The sequence below is a fragment of the Mus caroli genome, unplaced genomic scaffold, assembly GCF_978045245.1.
Source record: "Mus caroli unplaced genomic scaffold, Mus_caroli_1 scaffold_1, whole genome shotgun sequence".
Classification (NCBI taxonomy): Eukaryota; Metazoa; Chordata; class Mammalia; order Rodentia; family Muridae; genus Mus; species Mus caroli.
Window position 1 is genome coordinate 113,304,160 of NW_028227256.1, and position 20,802 is coordinate 113,324,961.

General features: G+C 39.2%; 1 protein-coding gene across 2 annotated transcripts in view; it reads left to right on the forward strand.

Moving 5' to 3' along the window:
• Cntnap5 (contactin associated protein family member 5) overlaps positions 1 to 20,802 on the forward strand; it is a 928,932-nt gene that overhangs the window by 763,545 nt on the left and 144,585 nt on the right. For both annotated transcript variants that reach the window (XM_029481690.2, XM_029481709.2), the window contains 2 exons: positions 11,007 to 11,225; positions 15,375 to 15,614. In XM_029481690.2, coding sequence (XP_029337550.1) covers positions 11,007 to 11,225; positions 15,375 to 15,614 — 459 coding nt within the window. The remainder of the gene's footprint in view (positions 1 to 11,006; positions 11,226 to 15,374; positions 15,615 to 20,802) is intronic.

The following is a 20,802-nucleotide window of genomic DNA, read 5'->3' on the forward strand; positions in this document are numbered from 1 at the left end:
AAAAGGCAGATATGGTGTAGCTGTAGGTGATTATAAACCTAGTTTGGGGGAGATAAAGAGAGTCCTTTTAAGCCATTGTAGGGGGGCTGCCTCATACTATGCGGTTGGGAGGCATCCTGATGTATGACACCACTGTTGTCCTCTAGTGTCTCCATGAATGTGCACACACATGAATGAGCACCTCTGTACATATGTGTGCTAGCATATTCATGAATGCACACACACAAACACACAGATAAGTAAACAGATATAATGTTAAACATACTTCCACTCTCTACTGCTTTTCAGTTCTTTACACTGAATGTTCTTCATTCCCTGTACCCATCCGGCTTTGCCTCTGCTCTCGCCAGAGCTGCTTGAGCTTGTCCTTTGTCTGCGTGGATGTTTTCCAATAGTTGTCAACCAGATCACACTGATGTAGCTGCATGAGATACCCTTGAAAGCTAAGCAAACATTTAACCATAGATATGGGAAATTTGAGAGAACAACAAAAGGAGACAAGTCCATTTGTAGGATGTAATGGTAAAAGGATTTGTGTGAGTATACAGCAGATGGGTCAGCAGCTAAGTGTTTCTTTTGTAGTTTCAGACTATGCACAGGAAAGAAAGTGTCTCTGTGTTACATTTTACTTTTTTATAGTCCAAGGTCTCCAGATACATTAATGGAAGAAGCTGTTGTGATATTGGTGTAAAATAAAAATCTTTTATACCTAACTTGATCAGGCTCTGAAAAGCATGGTGAATGCTAACCATTCCTTAATGTGAACATAATAACCTTAATGTATACGTAGTAAAAAAACAAATCAAGCCCTGCAGTCTTTTCATTCACTAAACCCATAGTCAACATTATGCTGTATTATCACAAGTTAATGAACAATGATTGAGTGTTAATTAGGGATTCATGTACAATTTGTACTATGTGGCAGTGCACTGTTCTCTGTGTTCTGTACATTCTTTAAAATTCAAATTAGTACTAAATTTAAGAAACACAAAACTATCACATAATTGTTTAGTGTTTACTATCATCATACTGTCAAATATTACTTACTAAGCACAAATAATTGGTATTCAATTTTTTAAGTATAAGACCTAAGTCTGGGGATGTAGTTCAGCAGTAGAGTAAAGAACTGGCACACACAAGACTCAGAATTCACTCTTTATCAGTCAACAATAATAAATATATAAACATAAAATCAGAAAACTATAAGACCTTATGGTTGATAAACTAACTAATATTATTGCTGTTACTACTACTGTAAAGGAAAAAAGCTCAAACAAGATGTCAAAACACACACATGTGTTAGATGTTGACACAATCACATTACTCATTGAAGCAGATACTTTAAAAAAATGTTTTTATTTATTTAAATTCCAAATGTTGCCACACTTCCCGGTCCCCACTCCAAGAGTTCATTGCCCACTTCCCCTTCCCTTATGCCTCTGAGAGGGTGCTCCTGCACTCCCTCCTCGACCCATCCAACCCTACCTCACCCCCTACCCCACCACACAAAGCCCCTTTTCCAGGGGTATCAAGTCTCTACAGGATTAGATACATCCTTTCACACTGAGGCCTGGTAAGGCAGTCCTCTGCTACATATGTGCTGGGGGCCATGGACCAGCCCATGTATGCTCTTTGGTTGGTGGCTTAGTCTCTGGTAGCTCCCAGTGGTCCATCTTGGTTGATACTATTGGTCTTTCTATGGAGTTGCTATTCCCTTCAGCTCCTTCAATACTTCCCCTAACTCTTCCACAGGAGTCCAGACCTCAGCCAATGGTTGGTTGAACATATCTGCATCTGTCACAGTCAGCTGCTGGTAGAGCCTTACAGAGGACAGTCATGCTAGGATCCTGTCTGCAAGCATAATATGGCATCAGTAATAGTGTCAGGGTTTGCTACACACCCATGGGATGGATCACAAGGTGGGCCAGTTACTGGATAGCCTTTCCTTCAATCTCTGCTCCATTTTTGTCCTTGAATTCTTTTATACAGGAAAAATTCTAGGTAGGTCAAAATTTTTGAAGGTAGGTTGGTGACCCCATCCCATCATTAGTGGCCACTACAGGTGGTCTCTTAAGGTTCTATTTCTCCACTGTTTGGCATTTTGGCTAAGGTCATCCTCATTGAATCCTCAAAGCCTCTCACATTCTTGGTCTCTGAGACTTTCTAGAAGATCCTCCACCCTATTCCCACCCTCTGAAGCTGAGTATTTCCATTCATTGTTCTGGCCATCTGAGTTCCCCGAATGTCTCCTCTCATATCTAATCCTGCCTGCCTAATCCCCTTGCCCTCCCGTCTCCTACCGAGATCCCTCCCTTAAAGATGTACTTTTTATGCTAAAAAGCTCATAGCAAGAAATCCTGCACACCAGTTTTTTGGAAAGGAATTGACCTTTAACAGTTTAGTGAGTCAGAATAGATATAGTCCCATCTCCAAAGTATTCCTCTTAGTTATCCAAAAACACTTTCCAAGCTCAATATATCTAAATTGTTAGAGCCAAGGTTTACAGAAGACTTCCAAATCCCTTCATTCTGGGTGGCTTCCAACTAAAGCATCTCAATTTCATTACCTTGAGTTTGGTGTTTGTTTGGTGTTTCTATGAAAAAGAAGACAGTTGCTGTGTCCCCAGGTTTGAGTCATTGTGTCCCTTATTGGGTTGGGGTAGGGGGGTTAGTACTTCATATAATAAATTCACATTGGCTATGAAGAGAGAAATAGATAGTTTGGCATGACCTAATAGGGACAAGTCTCTCTGTCTTGCTGTCTCTGTCTCTCTGTCTCTTTCTCCCTTTCCACTTGATTTTAGTGTGTGTGTGTGTGTGTGTGTGTGTGTGTGTGTGTGTGTGTGCAAGCCAAATGCTTATGTTTTGTACCATTCTTAGAAATGCAACCTACCTTCTGTGAGTCAGAATCTCTCATTAGCCAAGCCAGACTGGCTGCAAGTGCTTCAGAGATCCTCCTGTGTCTACCTCCCCAGTGCTGGGACTGTAAAGGTCTGCCCCATGCCTGGCCATTTCATATGTATTTTATGGAGGCAAATACTTTACTGATTAAGCAACCTACCTACGAGTGCCAGCATGAAATCATCAAAATAGCCCGAATTGTTGAATCTAATGTATAGGTAAACTTTTGGCCCTCAAGTACCACTTAGTACACTTTTTATGTATTAGTTATTTACTTATGCATCACATAATTGATAGCTTTCAGATGTCAGTGTGATGTATTTGGCTATAATCACTATAGAGTTCATTTTAACTGGCACACACAAGGATGATAATTCACTAATTGTGATTACATTATTGTGTTCAGACATGGGGCTCACTTGACCTCTGGATAAATTCTTCCATAAATTGACATGGGGCAAATTTTCTCCTTCTCAGACTCTGAACATCTTCTTTAGCCTACAACTAGCTTTCTTTCTGAAGTTAAATTCCTTCTCCAGCTGCTATGCCAAGCATCCTCCTGACATGGAGCTCATCTGAGCACTACCATATCAGTGACTACAACTATGGAAGGAAAAACATACATGATTTATGTCAATGCCACACCTACCAGAGAAAGTCACTAGATCCCAGTAAGACATTAGAAAGGAGTATAAAGAAATACTTTCCTACCCCAGCTCTGGGTATTGTAAGAAATGGATCATGGTGAGGAATCAAATATTATCTTCTGAAGCACCAACTTCTACTGTTTGTGTTGAAATGTATAATAAATATACACACACATACACATATATGTATATACCTCGTGTGTGTGTGTGTGTGTGTGTGTGTGTGTGTGTATCCTGGGCTAATAAGATGTCTCAGATTATAAAGTCACTTGACACCAAACCTGATGACCAAAGTTAAATTCTGAGAACATGTTGGGAAACCCTGAAGCTAAGGTCAAAGTTTGATCTTACCAGAAAGCCCTGAGCTTGGTACAAATGGTCGACCCCCTTTGTCAGTTAGGTTTCCTCTTCTTTTCCTGGGGGATCCCAGATGCCACACCCCCTACCTGCAGATTGTCATTTAGTCCTTAGGAAATTACAGGCCCAAAGTTTTATACAAGTATCATTCACCCTGAATAAAATTGATCTGCCTCTCTGCAGCTGGTCCAGTAGTGTTACCATTTTGATTACTACTTGCAGAGCTTCTGAACTCCACATCAGCTTCACCTGCTCCATTTGCCCTTGTGGACAGGTACAGGCAATGATCCTCAAAGGTATGGAGGGGCAGGAACCCACATGGTGAAAGGAGAAAATGCTGATGTTTTTAATAATATTAAAATTCACCTGCACATTGTAGATTACTGTACAGCGTAATAGTATCAAGTAGTCTCTGAAACCCATCTCAGTGTGATTTAAATAAAAATGAAGTCAGAATTTTCCCACATTTCTCAGTAGAAAAAAATTGCAGATATGTATGAACATATGTGTATATATATATGTATATATATACATTGTATTTACATAGTTAAATATAACAAACATGTTTTGAAGTGATTGATTTCTATTTTATAGCTCATATGTCTTACTAAATATATTACCAAGATGTTAATTTGAAAGTAAGATATTCAAAAATTCGTAGTACCATAAAAGTTAAAATTACTAATAATTAAATCTCACTGTATTGGTGACTGATTGTTCTGGTTTCATACTATACTGAGTTCTTTTCACAATCAAAGAGCATTATCTCTGGTCATCACTGTGATTATTGCAGCACAAGTCATGGTCCAACATGCAGATGAGGAAGGTAATCTGATTAGCTATTTTTTTCTTGTTGTTGTGGAAAAAAATACGTTAAGAGAAACAACTTAAGAAACAAAGGGTTCCTTTTGGCTCAGAGCTTGAGTATACAGCACTTAATGACAGAGAAGGCTGTCATTCATGGTGCCAAGAATTTAAGACAAATTGTCAGTTCCACTACGTCTGCAATCAGGACATAGAGAGAAGTGAATGCTGGTACTCAGTCTATTTTCTGTTTTTTATTTAGCTGAAGATATCCCAAGCCCTAAGAAATGATATAGCCTATATTTAGAGAAGATCTTCTAAACTCTGCTAACCTAATCTTGAAACCTTTCATGAACATGCCTATTTGTCAGCATGGAGACATTAGATCAAGCCAAAGTGACAATGGGTTTCCATCTGATAGCTCATGTGTATTACTAAAAATATTACCAAGATGTTAATTTGAAGGTAAGATATTCAAAAATTTAGAGCATAAAAGTTAAATTTAAAAGTTAAATAAAATAAAAGTTAAAATTACTAATAATTTAATCTCACTGTTCCGGTGACTGATTATTTAGATTAATCATCACAATGAGTATGAAGGGTATACAGCCATCCACAGGGACAAGGATCAGAAGTGGCTAGACATGGGATCAACACAGTTTCTCTACTCCTTCAACAATTTCCTTTCCTTGCTTTTATCACTAAAGTCGAGAATTTTAGTTCAAATAAGACAAAATTGTTTCCTTCCAGATCTGAGGTCTGGGTTCTTCAGGGATTTCCAGCAATATTGTATCAGACAGTGTTTGTGAAATACAAGAATCAAAGGAGATATTGGCTTATCACTAGACTATGTCTCTGAAGAAGTCAAGCAATGTTTTATTGAATGTATATGTCTTAATCGACAAATGAGTTTGTAGATCAGAGAAGTTAACTGGTCATATTAATCTTGCCATCTCATCTTTTAAATGGAGTCTTTTCATACATAAATCATACACTGTCTTCTTCAGCTGTGCATTGGACAATAAATTTATCAGCACACAGTTGTCCTCATCGATGCCCTAGGCTAGAAGTTGACGGTGAAAAAAAAAGCCACTTTATGAAGCCTTGAGATTAACAGTGAGAAGAACAGTAGAGAATGAGTGCTGAAGGATTCCTTCTGGGGCAGTGATACACTCCTAGTGTAGAGGAAAGGAAGAACATTGCAAGGGCCTTCCCTAGACTTCTTTCTCTTCACCATGAAATGCTTGACAGTCATTTCACTGAAGTATCTACAGACTTTCTTTGAAAATCTTCCCAAAAGAGAGTAGCAAGTTCAATTTGTTTCATTTATTTCTGAACACCCTGTGAACTAGGTCTAGCTTAGTGGATACTATCCAAAGTCCCCTTGAATAAAAAAGGAGCAAATCATGAGAAAATGTCCCTGTGAGACACTTACATTAAAAAGTTAATGATAGTGTGATAGTGTGACTGGGGCCTGATTTCCAGTCCAGTCCTATGAGAATATGTGATTGCCATCGTGGCCTGCCATGTAGGCATTTGGTACCATTTATTTGATCATATATCTTATGGTGATCTTATTATGTATCCAGTATCTCTATTATATATTTAGTCATGATGGCTATATACATAAACTATATGAGATTTGACATTGGAGGCATGGGTTAAAAATATAAGCTCTAGAACATTTTACTAGTATTTAAATCTTAGTTCTTCTAGATAATGTCACAACCTGCTTATACCTTGGTTCAGTTCCCACACTAATGAAATACATGTTTGTACTGAGGCTCAACTGAATTCAGTGAGTCTGACTTGTGTGATACATTGAGTAATTATCAATGTTACTGCTATTATTAGTTCACTGATAAACTTTCATGTCCAGGAGGAACAATTTAAATATTATTGGTCTTTGATAGTTACTGGAATAAATATAAATGGTGATAAAAATCATTTAAAAAGGTTTTAGAAGGATTCTAGTCCTGAGGTTTAAAAATAAATAGCAGTTAAAGGAAAAAAAAACCCAGACAGACAGACAAACATACAAACAAAAAAACCACAGCACATTTCCCTTTTGAAGAGTACAGTCTTGGTTTTTCCAGATCTCTCAACACAGGGCTGGGATTGGGCTTGTAGTAGATAAATGTTTCTCTACAGATTGCAAGCCCCCGAGTTTGCTATAACTAATCACAGTGCTAGTACCTACTTCTGTAAGAAGTAAAAATTCCTCTGCAGCAATAATTTTCAACCTCCCTAATGCTGTGACACATTAATACATTTACTGATGTTATGATGACCCCAAGCATAAAATTATTTTAGTTGCTCCATTATAACTGTAATTCTGCTAGTTATGAATCATAATGTAAGTATCTGATATGCAGGAAAACTAATATGTGACACCTGTGAAAGGTTCACTCTACTCCAAAAAGGACTTGACCCACAGGTTGAGAACCACTGTTCTACAACTTACTGACTAGTTGGAGAGACAGACAACAGTCAAATCGTATGGTACAGGGGATTCATGGTATAGCCAAGATCAGTACAGACAAGACGCCCAACTTCATGGCAGAATGGGTCAGGCAGAACAGAGCATCAATTGTCCTACAATGATATGCTGTCTGATGGGAAAAGAACACCTTTAGGACTAAGTATTTAGGGATGATTTTAACCAAATATTTAGTATAACTCCCCCAAATTCCCATGAATCTTTGCCCTGCATACATAAAGAGATATACATACGAATCTCTCAATAAATGTTTGATTTTGAGATGAGCAGGTTTTCAAAATTAAACTAGTGAACTAGATAAAAAATAGAAACTGAGGCTAGAGAGATGGTTCAGGAGCTAACAGCACTTGCTGTTCTTACAGTTCCCAGCACCAACATGATGATTACCGTCATCTACATGATAATGCTATTTGTAGGGAGATCTATCACCATCTTTTGGCTTATACACCTAAAACAAATAATATTTAAACCAATTCAAACAGAAAACAAGACATGGATAATGGCTTAGTTCTCAAGTGATTCCTTTATAAGCATGAAGAACTGAGTTAAGCCATCAGTGTACACATTGAAAACTCAAGTGTGGTGGCACGTGCTTGTAATACCCCTATTGAGAGAAGGAGACATAGTAACCCCTAGACCTGGCTGGGTCAACTAGTATATTCTCATCTGTAAGCCCCAGGACAATGAGAGACTCTACTTCAATAAAATAAAGTGGATGGTACCTGTGTAACAACATCTGAGGTTAATCTCTAGCCTCCGTATGCACTCACAAATATATGTATTACACACACATGCACACACGCATACACACTTACTCACACAAACATACATGGATCCACACATATGTGTACAAAGAAAGAAAAAGAAAGGTTAAAAATAAAAACGACTCAAGGACGCCCATGTTTTTCTTTTCATTGTTTATCGTGCAGTCTGTTTCTTCCAATCCTAATCTTTCAATTCATGGCTTTGTAAACTAAAATTACATTTACCTGCCTTGGGAAATCACATTATAAAAATGATACAATAATCACTTATAAGCACCTACTTTATTCCAGGGACATTTTAAAGAATTTCATTAAGATCAGCATGCACATAACCTCATAATTAAGTATATTTTTATTTCTGCTTAGCAGATAAGAAAACTGAAATATACTATAAAAACCTCTTCAGGAAAGATTGAATCTATAGTGCATGCTGTCAACCCCTTGTTTGTTATTGTTTGTAGGCACCAACTTATTGCTTATCTTTAAGGCCAGAAATCACAGTACAGCAAACTGTCTGTCTTCAGTTTCTTGGACCTTGTATGGTAGAGTTTCCTTTAAAAGAACAATTTTCAGATAAGGTTTAGAGACTTGGGGGACATGGTCTCAGGTAATATTTGAGCTTGGAGATCTCTGATGTGGCAGTCAAACACAAATCCACTTCCAGTACTAGGATAACAAAAGAAGTAAAACCATAAAGTGCTATAAAGAACAGCTCTGAAAGGTGAAGGCTCCAGTTATTCAGCAGTCCACCTTCCCCTTAGCCTCAGTTTATAATTTACTACACTCATCCTTTGTGCTTAAAAAATCCTTTTATGACACTAGGTAATTTTTGAGTTATGGGGTGTCCTGCATCCACTCAGCCACAGGGCTCAGACCACTGGTGGAGGTGGGGTGGGAGTTTTGACTGTGCTTACCCCACACCATCGCTGGTGTTGGGCTATGTGGGACACTGCTCTGGAGGTGTGGGAGCACAGTCTGAGGTTCTGGGGACTGGTAGAGCAGTCTCAGGGGTCTCCGAGAGATTGTGCAGAGGCCAGGACAGTCAGGTTCTCCGACTCTTGGGAACTTAGGTTACCCTGGGAGCTGTGGAAGAGCAGAGAACAGATTGGGGGTCTGGGGGCTGGATCTAGCCCAGGGCCTAAGGGGAAAAGTGGGGGGAGAGTTCCAGCTGGGTCCAGAGAGAGGAGAGTTGTTAGCTTGTTCATCAGGTGGCTTGGCTTGGTGGAGGCAGTGGCTAGGAAGGCTGAGAAGCCTCCTATGGGGGATTAGAATGGCTCTTTAGGTGAAGACCTGCTCCATTGCTTCCCATGGCTGATCCCAAAGTAAAGAGGCAGTCCATGGTTTTAAGGCATTTATTGTCGTGGCAGAGAGTGGCAATGAGTAAAACCATACCTCAATTTCTCATGGTGGGTCTGAGGTTAAATACCTTTTGCAGGAAATAGTGTCTGGGAAGGGGAGGTTATTGGCTAATTCTCCAGACCTTTAGGTAACTCATTAAAATGGAGATCTGGCTATAGGCTATGTGACCTGTGGTAACATCCTCTACCTATGGAGGGGATTGTGGTGTTGCTCTTATGTGACTGATGGCCACAAACCTATGGAGGGCTGTGGCCTTGTACCAGGAGCCTGGTGTCCAGGAGCATGGCAAACTATCTACCATTCCTTGAAGGGTTATTCCCTGCAGGGTCACTGGGGGTCCGAGCCTGTGCTCAACCAGGGACTAGGCTGTTTATCACAGCCCTACAGGTAATGACAAGAGTGACTTATTGACGGGCAGTTAGTGACACACACTTTAATTCCAGCACTTGGGAGGCAGAGACAGGCAGATTTCAGAGGTCGAGGCCAGCCTGGTCTACAGAGTGATTTCCAGGAGAGCCAGGGCTATACAGAGAAACCCTGTCTCCAAAAACCAAGAGAGAGAGAGAGAGAGAGAGAGAGAGAGAGAGAGAGAGATTGAGAGAGAGAGACTTATTAAGAAGCCAGGGCTTTACTATTTGGGATCCGATTTTTTTCTGAGTTTTTTTTTTTTTTTTTTTGTACTGATAATTGAATTTCATTACACCTTTCTCTGAGTTGTTTTAATGGTGGAAATGAGAACAGCTATTCTTTGTGCTTTACATAACATCACTTCTAACTCTCTCTATATGGCTACTGCCACCAGTGCTATTATCATAGACTATTACTGTCTCATCAGCACCATCTCTACTATCATCTTTACCTGTTTTGCCAGAACCAGCAAGATAGTCACTGTGATTGTTATCACTACAACTATTACTGCCATCATCAGCACCATTAACATCACTACTACCACCTTTACCTCTGGTATTTTATTGGTCACTAGTCTTATTGTTGAAACAACATACCTGACAAGAGCAACTTAAGTACAGAAGGGTTTATTATTCTGACTCATAGATTCAGGGTACAGTTCACCACAATGGGGAAGGCATGATGATAAGAGCTTGAGGTAGCAAGCTGCATTGCATATGGTGTCAGGAAACAGAAGGTGATGAATGCTACTGCTGAACACATTTTCCTTTTCATATTTACTTCAGGAGTCAAGCCTATAGAATGGCATTACTCACATTTAGGTCATCTTCTCACCTCAATTTAACCCAATCTAGATAAACCCTCACTAAATATCATGGCAGATGGTACTGTTATTCTAACAATATGTGTCTCCTCTCTGAAGGTTAGAAATGATTATTGCATCCCATGGGTACAGTAAGATACAGGCAAAACCTGGGTAGACCAAGTAAACCCAGAGCTTCAGCACAGATTCAGACAGGCCCAGATGCCCCAGGTACCTGCTGTATTGATCGATTAGGAACAGCTGAAGTGGGAAGGACATTAAGCACATAAACTCTCGGTCTTTAGAGTTTGATACTACTGGTGGTGAATCAGGGCTAGTGGAGTTCAGAAATGCCCTCTGTATGTTGACAGAGATATATAATCCCTTGCAGTAAACATTCTGATTATGTTTGTACCTGCAATACACTGACAATGGCCTTCATCCTTCTTTCTTGTTTGGCTGCAGCCCCTTCTGAGGTCACATTTGCCATTGATGTTGGAAACGGCCCCATCGAGCTACTCGTCCAGTCTCCTTATCCTCTGAATGACAATCAATGGCATTACATCCGAGCTGAGACAAACCTCAAGGAGACCTCACTTCAGGTGGACAACCTTCCACAGAGTATGAGGGAGGCCTCAGAGGGAGGCCATTTCCGACTTCAGTTGAATAGCCAGTTGTTTGTAGGTAGGAGACATCATAGATCATATTTTATGCTAAGTACCTACAAGATTGCTTTGTGCTCTAGCTCTAGGATAATTCCTAGTAACTTATGACTAGGAAACAATTAAAATATGGTGTTATTTTTCACCATGAGTTTAATTTTATGAAAAGTTTTATTCTAGCTTTATGGTCATTGAAGTAAATTTGTGGAACTCTTTTACAAATTTAGGGGTCCTCTCAGACAAATTTGGTACCATTTATCATCATGTTTATTGTTTTAAAACATCTGTGAAATTTTATGTTTTGGATCATTGTAATAAATGTTTATACAGTAACCATATTGATGTGTGTTTAGGTGTCACCTAGTGTATTTGTTTAAATAAATAAATATATATATATATATATATGTATGTATATATATATATATATATATATATACATGTTTTGCACATGGGTATATGTTATGGTGATAATATAGATCCTCTTAAAATTATCCAACTTTTATGCTAGTCCATACATTTCTTAAAATTGTAAAAATAAAATACAGACATGTAAAAATACAACTTAATTTCACTGTGCAAGGTAGTACATAATGGTTTATGTTATCATGCTCTGTCATCATCTGGATGGGGCATGAGCTTCTTGTCTGGAGAAAATCATTGAATTTTTTATGTCTTTACATTGAGAAGACATTTTTACCATAGAAATCACCAGAGCCACCCTTTCTCCATTTATAAACTGGTTGACTAAGCCACACACAAGAAAATGTGCAATAGATTTTGCATTTACCACCTCTGTAAGGAGAAAAATGACACTAACAAGATATATGGAGAATCATTCAAATCCACAAAGGGGAGTGACTGCAAAGGAAGAGAAACAGAGCCAAGTGTTAGACTCCATAAATCCTCCCTTCTTTCTTGCATATAGACATCAGAAAAGAAACAATGAGCCTTTTTTGTGATCAACTTGTATGTCCCATTGATTTATCCTGTGATTAAAGGAGACTCACTCACAGAAATTGAAACAGAGAAGACAGTCCATGTGAGGTTTGGCCTCTTGGCTTGCATTCTTATCAGAGTTGGAAACAATCTAAAGTTTTGTCATTATTTCTGACTAAGGGGTTACTTTTGTGTCTCAGGAATGTTCTTATTTTTCAGACTCATACAGTAAACTTCACATATGGGTTTACTAGTCAGGTAACCAGGTGTCTTCGTTACTTTTTTATGGCCATGATAAGATGCCATGATCAATAAAATCCTTAATTTGTGCCCATGATTGTGGAGGGCCAGAGTGCATGAACAGCATGGTAGGAAACATGGCAACAGCAAGGTACACATGCTGCCAAAGCAATAGTCAGAAATTTATATCTTAATGCATAAACATGGGGCAGAGAGAGTTAACTGACTTTTGGAACTTCAGAGCCCATCTCAAGTAACATACTTTCTTGGAAAAGATCACACCTCCTAATTCTTCCCAAACAGTTTCAACCATAGAGGGTGAGGAGTGACTATGCAAATTTAAGCTTAAGTAAACTATTGTCACTCAAACCACCATACCTGTGATAGGATAAGGAAGGTGTATTTCTAACCATCATGTCTTTTCTAACCCTCTACACTGCTCATTATTTTTCATGTCATCAATTACTCTATTGTTCTTTCAACTTACAGATCCCTACTCCTTGTGTGTGTGTGTGTGTGTGTGTATGTATGCGTATGTGTATGTTTGTGTATGTGGATGCACATGTGAGTGCATGTGATCATGTACTCTACACTGCAGTTAGAGGTCTGAGAACAGTACTTAGACATCTCCAACTTGTTTAAAACAATGTTTCTCATTGTCCTGTAACTTTATCCTGTATACTAGGATACCTGGCCTGTGGGCTTCCAGAAATCTACCTGTCTCTACCTCACATCTTACATCACTGATATTGTAGGCATTCACCAAATAGTCTAGGTTTTTTATTGGTTCTGAGAGTTAAACTCTGGTCTTAATGCTGGCAAGGCAAGCACTTTTCTGACTGACCCATCTTCCCAGTCCCCATTTATGACTTTATTTTCCTTGTTGACATACTTCCTGTCTAAGACAGCAAATTGTGTATACTGATTCATATTGATAAGCACACATACAGATCTAGTTAGTTTCTAGACTAGCAGTCTCAGTCTGCCTAATGTTTCATGTTGTACCTTAAAATTATATTTGGTACTACTTCATAACTGTAATTTTGCTACTGTTACGAATAGTAATGCAAATATCTGACATGCAGGTTATCTGTTATGTGAAACTGTGAAAGGTTGGTTTACCCCTAGAGGAGTCCTGATCCTCAGATTCAGAATTGCTGTTGTAAACTAAAATGTAATAGAGTTGTAGCATAAGTTGTTAAGGAAGAATGAGTCTCAGTTAAAAGAGCAGACAAACAGTAAAATATTGATTAGTGGCTTTTGCCCTCAGATTTTCTCCTCCTCCTCCTCCCCTCCTCTCTTTTTTCCTCCCTCGTACTTTCCCTTTTTTCTCCATTAGTACATTTTGCAGAACTCAAGGATTTCTCTGCACTCTCAATTCAACTAAGAGATGACTTTGAGTTCAAGGGTTGGACAATAATTGCCTGTTTTCTAAAGCCAGAATGGGCCTCTGCTTCTTCTGGGATCTCCTAGGATTCTCAGCACTGCACACACACAGGCTAATGGAATTTAGCTGTGCTTGTTGTGTCTTAACATACATACTCTCTTATATCAACGAAGAGCTGGGTTTTCTATGTGAACAAAACAGTGCAAAAGTTTCAATCTGCTCAATGCTTGACAGAGGGTATTGAAGCCTCTTCTGACCCCCTCCAGATGTTTTCAGAGCTGAGAGTCAGAATACAGCCCATGTCTGAACGTAAGTTTGAAAATCTGCTAAACGGAATTTTATTTGTAAACTCTAGGAGCACAAAGCAGATAATGCATAATGCTCCTACTGATTCTTAGCAGTAGGTGAAGACTCAAAAGAAGGCTAAGAAGACAGCAGTAAGTGAACACAAACTGTTTTCTATGCTGTGCAGTAAGCGTAACTATAAACATATGGGATAATATATGGGATAGCTTAAACTTAAATGATTCAATTGTCAATATGGCTAACCAGTGCGTGACATGGAGTTGAACACCAACACCCATCTTTTCCTCTTATAGTTCCTAGTCTTGTACTGTATAAGCAAATGGGAATATGTTGCAATTTTGTCACTGTGGTAGACCTACCATCTTTCTTTGGAAGCTATATTTCTCTGTCTCTCTACCTCTCATGATAATTTTTCTTTGAAACATGTCTCATGTATCCTAAGCTGGCCTTGAACATCCTATGTAGCCAAAGATGACCTTTAAATTCTGATTCTCCTGACCTCACATCCTGAGTGCTGAGATTATTGATGTGCATTTATTCAGTGATAGTGGGGATTAAACTCAGGGCTTCTTGCATGCTAGGCAAGCAGTCTACCAGCTGAATCAAGTCCCTGGCCTGACTTTCAGATGTTTTGTTTTTTTGTTTTGATTTGTTTTGTTATTTTGTTACTTTGTGTTTTTTTGTTGGCTTGTCTGTTTATTGTTTCATTATTTTTTTCTTAACAACTTCCTTTCTCTTACTGGGAACTTAAAGAAAAGTTCTGCTGAGCTAATAGTAGCACTACAACTTAGTGTTACCACAAAGAGTTACTCTCATGGAATACACAGGTCCAGGTCGAAAGATGGAGGCTGAGATGAAATTGCCCTTTGAATAAGCTTCCTTTGAAGAGTAATAGCCTCAAGATCAAAAAGACTTATAGGCCCATAAATGTGAGTGAGGAGCTCTTAGGTCCAACAGAAAAAGGGAAGCATTTTGTCACTACAGATTTCCAAGGAGACAGGGATAAGTCCTATACCAAATGCCCTTCTCTACATGCTAGACATCATCAGCATCTAGCTTGAACTTAAGCTTCTAAGGTCTTGGCAATAATGGCAGGACATCCCTTGTTTGCAGCTACAAAGGAAAGAGAAAGAGCTGTGACTACACTAGCCTCTCTCTTCCTGTCTAGGGTGAGAACCCTTAGAAGGATTTAGCCTGATTTCTGGGAGAGGGAGCAACTAGAGTTTCTGTGATCTATGAGCTACACCTATCTATTACAACTATGACACCTTTCATGTTTTCCCTCTTATTTTTCACCATTAGGAGGAACATCATCAAGACAGAAAGGCTTTCTTGGATGCATCCGTTCTTTACTCTTGAATGGTCATAAAGTAGACCTGGAAGAGAGGGCAAAGGTCACGTCTGGAGTCAGACCTGGTTGTCCAGGTCACTGCAGCAGCTATGGAAGCAATTGCCACAATGGGGGCAAGTGTGTGGAGAAACATAGTGGTTATTCCTGTGACTGTACCAACTCACCATATGAAGGACCTTTCTGCAGGAAAGGTATGGTAGGCATATATGCCACTACTGTGTGTTGTCCCATAGCATACAGATACCATGACCAATGATCCTGTGCCCTTAGGCAGTCCAGACTGCAAGTAATGCTCTACTACCCACATGCCACATTTAAACCAATGATAACCTATATCTGCAGGCAATCTACACCTTTTCTCCTACTTGTGGAAATGTAGTACTGACATGATATCGTCAAGCCAACCTTTTCCATGCCCTCAAGCACTGACCATACTTTGTGCTTTTAGAAAGTTTTCCTGTGTTTAGTCTCTGCTTAGCTCATCAACATAATTGTATCCATACATTGGGTCTTATATTCTCACTGGCTTAGTTGGTTCAGTTGTGCTCAGTAATAATTGAAAATGGCTACATCAACCAGGCTGAAGTATCAGATGAAGACTAACAGTGGATCATCTACTTGTATTTAATGACATACTAAAATTTCTAGTTCTAGTACATGAATTAGAAAATGTATCAAAGGACCAAAATAATTGAGTGCAAAATAAAGTGTAGAGACACATAGGCCATCTTTGTTTGAATGAATATGTGCCAATGAGAAAAATAAAATAAAAGGTTTGTCTACTATAACATTCCTAAAAATTTTAACATTTCCTTTATTCACAAAATGAAGTATGAGGAACACACAATGTAACAATATTCAATAATAGCATTCAATATTAAAATGAAATATTTTAACTGCTATAGAACTCAACAATCCCACATGACTCTTACCAATTCATTAAGACACCGTCCTTTTTGGGATACGTGTGTGTGTGTGTGTGTGTGTGTGTGTGTGTGTGTCCATGCACACACATATTCCTGTGTATGAGGAATAAGCTTCTGTGAACAGTACATAGAAGAGATGGATATATATTCCTCTGGTAGCATCTACTCTGTATTTTGAGTCAGTGTCTCTCACTTGTCTAGACTCTCCAGTGGACTAGTCTGTTTAGTCAGAAAGCTACAGAAATGTGGGAGAGTCTACTTCCCCAGCATAAACATAGCAGCTATCACTATACAAGTTATTTTTTTAACATAGGTTTTGATGATCATACTTTAAGCACTTCAACAACATAGATTTCTCTTAAGGCTTAAAAGACATTTTTCAAGCTACTCTACCAAGCAGTAGTTTATTTAGTCTAGCTTAATCTCAAAGTTAAAGAAAATAAAAGTACCCAGTGTTTTCCTTGAAGGATCCTGTATTTTTTTAATTGGGTATTTTATTTATTTACATTTCAAATGTTATCCCCTTTCCCAGTTTTTCCTCTGCAGCCTCCTATTGGGAACAAAATAAAAAGGGGGGCCTGGGGCCCTGGGGCCCTGGGCAAGAACAGAAAGAAAAAGATGCCCTCACTCTGCCAGTTTCCCTATTCTCTGGTCAGTCAGGTGTGGGAGGGCAGCTATCTACCCTATCCACTCATCCCTTGGTGGGCATTCCTCTATCCCACTCTTCAGGGAGTGGTCAAGGGGCATCCCTGCCTGGGGATACCCCCCCCATCTACTTTGCTAAAGCCACCAGGGTAGTGGGAGAGAGGGAAGAGGGAAGAAGTTCCCAACACTGACCAGAGTGTGCAGTGGAACTTGAAGGAGCAGAGCAGAGAGTCTATGATTTTAGAGCTTTATTATAGAAATGCAGGGAAAAGAGAGAAGGTAGAAAGGAGGAAGAGAGAGAGAGAGAGAGAGAGAGAGAGAGAGAGAGAGAGAGAGAGAGAGAGAGAGAGAGAGAGAGAGGAGGAAAGAAGAAGACAAAGAGAAAGGGAAGAGGAGAGAGAAGAGAGTGGTGAGAGGACAAAGGAATAAGAGAGCGAGGTGCAGGCTGAGCACCTTTTATGGTCTTCACTGTTGCTAGGTAACTGGGGACAAATTTAGCCTGAAGGTCAGAAGCTTGGGCCATTGCTTACTTGACTACTGACCATGCTTCTCATGCTCCCCAAACCACCTACCCACTCATGCCTCACCACCCTAGCATTCCTCTACACTGGGGCATCAAGTCTTCACAGAACTAAGCGCCTCTCCTACCATTGATGCCAGATAAGGCCCCTTCAGCTTCTTCAGCCCTTCCCCTAACTCCTCCATTGGGGTCCTTGTACTCAGTCTTATGGTTGGCTGTGAGCATCCACATCTGTATTGGTCAGGATTTGGCAGATCCTCTGAGGAGACAGCTGTATCAGCCTCCTGTCAGCAAGTACTTCCTGGCATCAGCAATAGTGTCTGGGTTTGGTGTCTGAATGTGGGATGAATCCCCAGGTGAACAGTCTCAGGATGGCCTTTCCTTCAGTTTCTACTACACTCTTTGTTCCTGTATTTCCTTCATATAGATGAAGGCAAATGCTAATAAATGTGTTTTTTCTCTTTAATCTGCCTTACTGCAGGACTACATTTTCGCTAAGAGCTGATGGAGGTTGAATAAAAAAAAATTCCCCTCCTACACATCACATTTCCTTGTCTTGCTTGAGACAATTCATAGGAAGTTCACTGGAAAGAGAAGCCCATTGGACATGCAAACTTTATATGCCCCAGTACAGGGAACGCCAGGGCCAAAAAGTGGGGGTGGGTGGGTAGGGGAGTGGGGGGGAGGGTATGGGGGACTTTTGGGAAAGCATTGGAAATGTAATTGAGAAAAATACCTAATTTAATATATATATATTAAATATTTTATATTAAATTATTATATATTATATTATATATTATATTATATATATATTATATATATTATATATATATTTATATAATATATATATATATTATATATATTATATATATATTATATATATTATATTATATATATTATTATATATATTATATATATTATATTATTATTTTATATTAAATATTAAATATAATATATTAAATATTATATATATATATATATATATATATATATATATATATATATAGAGAGAGAGAGAGAGAGAGAGAGAGAATGTTTAAAAAAAAGTGAATATGTGCCAGGTACCTAGAGACTCACCAGAGCCCTAAGCAATGTCCTCTGTTCTGGGCTGTGTTTGCGGGTGTACTAACTTCAGTTCTCTAGGCGCCACAAAGGATGGATGGAGGCTATAGACAGGAGCAATTCTGGGTTAAAATTTTGGAGATGTGTAGGTGGCGCCATCCCTCATTGAGGGGGCCATTCCTAACCACTGGATATGGTCTCAACAGGTTCTCCCTCTCCTTTGTGGGGTATTTCAACTAATGTCATCCCCATGGGGTCCTAGGATGTCTTGCTTTCCTGGCATTTGGGAGTTCTGGCTGTTACACACATTGTTCAATTTCCTCATTCTCTGTACATCTTCTCCATCTCCTCCCATACCTGATTCTTCCCATCTTCCCCCCCCCCTTTCCCCTTCTCTTCCTACCAAGTCCCTCCCACCCTCTACTTCCCTTGATTATTTTGTTTCCCCTTCTAAATAGGACTGAAGCATTCACTCTTTGGCCTTCCTCCCTCTTGAGCTTCCTATGGATCCTGTAATTTAACTTCTCCCTTAACTCGTACTGATCCTCTCTTAAATTATTTGAAATTATCTGCTTGTTATTGCCAGGACATATTAAAAGAAAAAATACCTTGAGAAAAGAAAATACTAGAACAACCTTTAAGACCAAGCATGGTAAACAATGCATCAGAACATGAAATGAATAAAACAGACCCTATCCCAGTTGGTTTCAAAAAAGACTTTAAATATTTTCCTATTACATTTATTTATATTTTGGGGAGAATATAGATATTACAGCACACATGTGGAGGTTAGGAAAACTTCTAGCAGTTGACTTTCCCATTCTGTTATGTAGGTCCATGGATCAAACTCAGGTCTTCCAGTGTGATGAGAAGAACTTTTATCCATTGAGTTATCTGACTAGTCACTTTGCAGATAAAGGCTCATAAAGTCATAGCAATTGCAGTTGCTTACACATAGCCTATAAAAGATTAATCTAGTTAGTATTCCAATAACAATTTTGGAAATGCTTGAGAGGCTCCATCCCTAGCTGAGACTTTATTGGCAGTTGATGTTTATTAGTTGAGAAAGAGTCAATTTCTTTAGGGTATGAGCACTGATGTGGTACCCATTCTCCCTTGAATGGTCTTTCAGGCATGGCAATAAAGTCAACATTAACTGAACTCAGTGACAGTTGAACAAATAAATAGCATGAAGTTAGAAGGGAATACATGTGGAGAAGGGAGAAGGATTTGGAGGGGGTGTGATCCAAATGCATTTTATTTGTATCTTAGTTTGCTTTCTGCTGCTGTGATAAATGCCATGACCAAAAGCAACTCAGGGAGGGAAGAGTTTAGTTGGCTTACAGGTCAGAGTATATAATTTGAGGAAGTCAATTTAGGAACTCAAAGGCAGGAAAGGAAGTAAAGTCTATGCAGGCATGCTACTTATTGGCTTGCTCCTCCTGACTTGCTCTGCGTGTTCCCTTGTACACCCAGGGTCATTTGCCTAGGGTTGTACTGCCTACAATGGGATCTGCCCAACCATTCTACATCAACCATTAATCAGGGAAATGCCCACACAAACTTGCCTGTAGGCCAGTTTGATAGAGTCATGTTCATAATTGAAGTTCTTTCTTCCCAGGTTACTCTGGCCTCTGTCAAGTTGACAAAAATTAATAAGGACAATTGACTCAAATTGACTTAACAATATATTGCTATAAAATCATAACCTTTCCTTTATTTTTGTCTCTAAGAATTCATATTAGTATCTACTTTTAAAAGTTCCATGATTTTTAAAATTCAAACACTTTTAAAAGTTCAGGCCTTTAAATATCTGAAGTCTCTAAAAGTCCAAGGTCTCTAAAGTATTTCTACTTCTAATATAAAAAATAAGTTACATTCTTCCTTTGTAGAAGTGGGGTGGCAGAAACAGGGTATAATCATGTCTTAGTCAGGGTTTCTATTCCTGCACAAACATCATGACCAAGAACCAAGTTGGGGAGGAAAGGGTTTATTCGGCTTACACTTCCATATTGCTGTTCATCACCAAAGGAAGTCAGGACTGGAACTCAAGCAGGTCAGAAAGCAGGAGCTGATGCAGAGGCCATGGAGGGATGTTCTTTACTGGCTTGCCTCCCCTGGCTTGCTCAGCCTGCTCTATTATAGAACCCAAGACTACCAGCCCAGAGATGGTCCCACCCACAAGGGGCCTTTCCCCCTTGATCACTAATTGAGAAAATGCCTTAC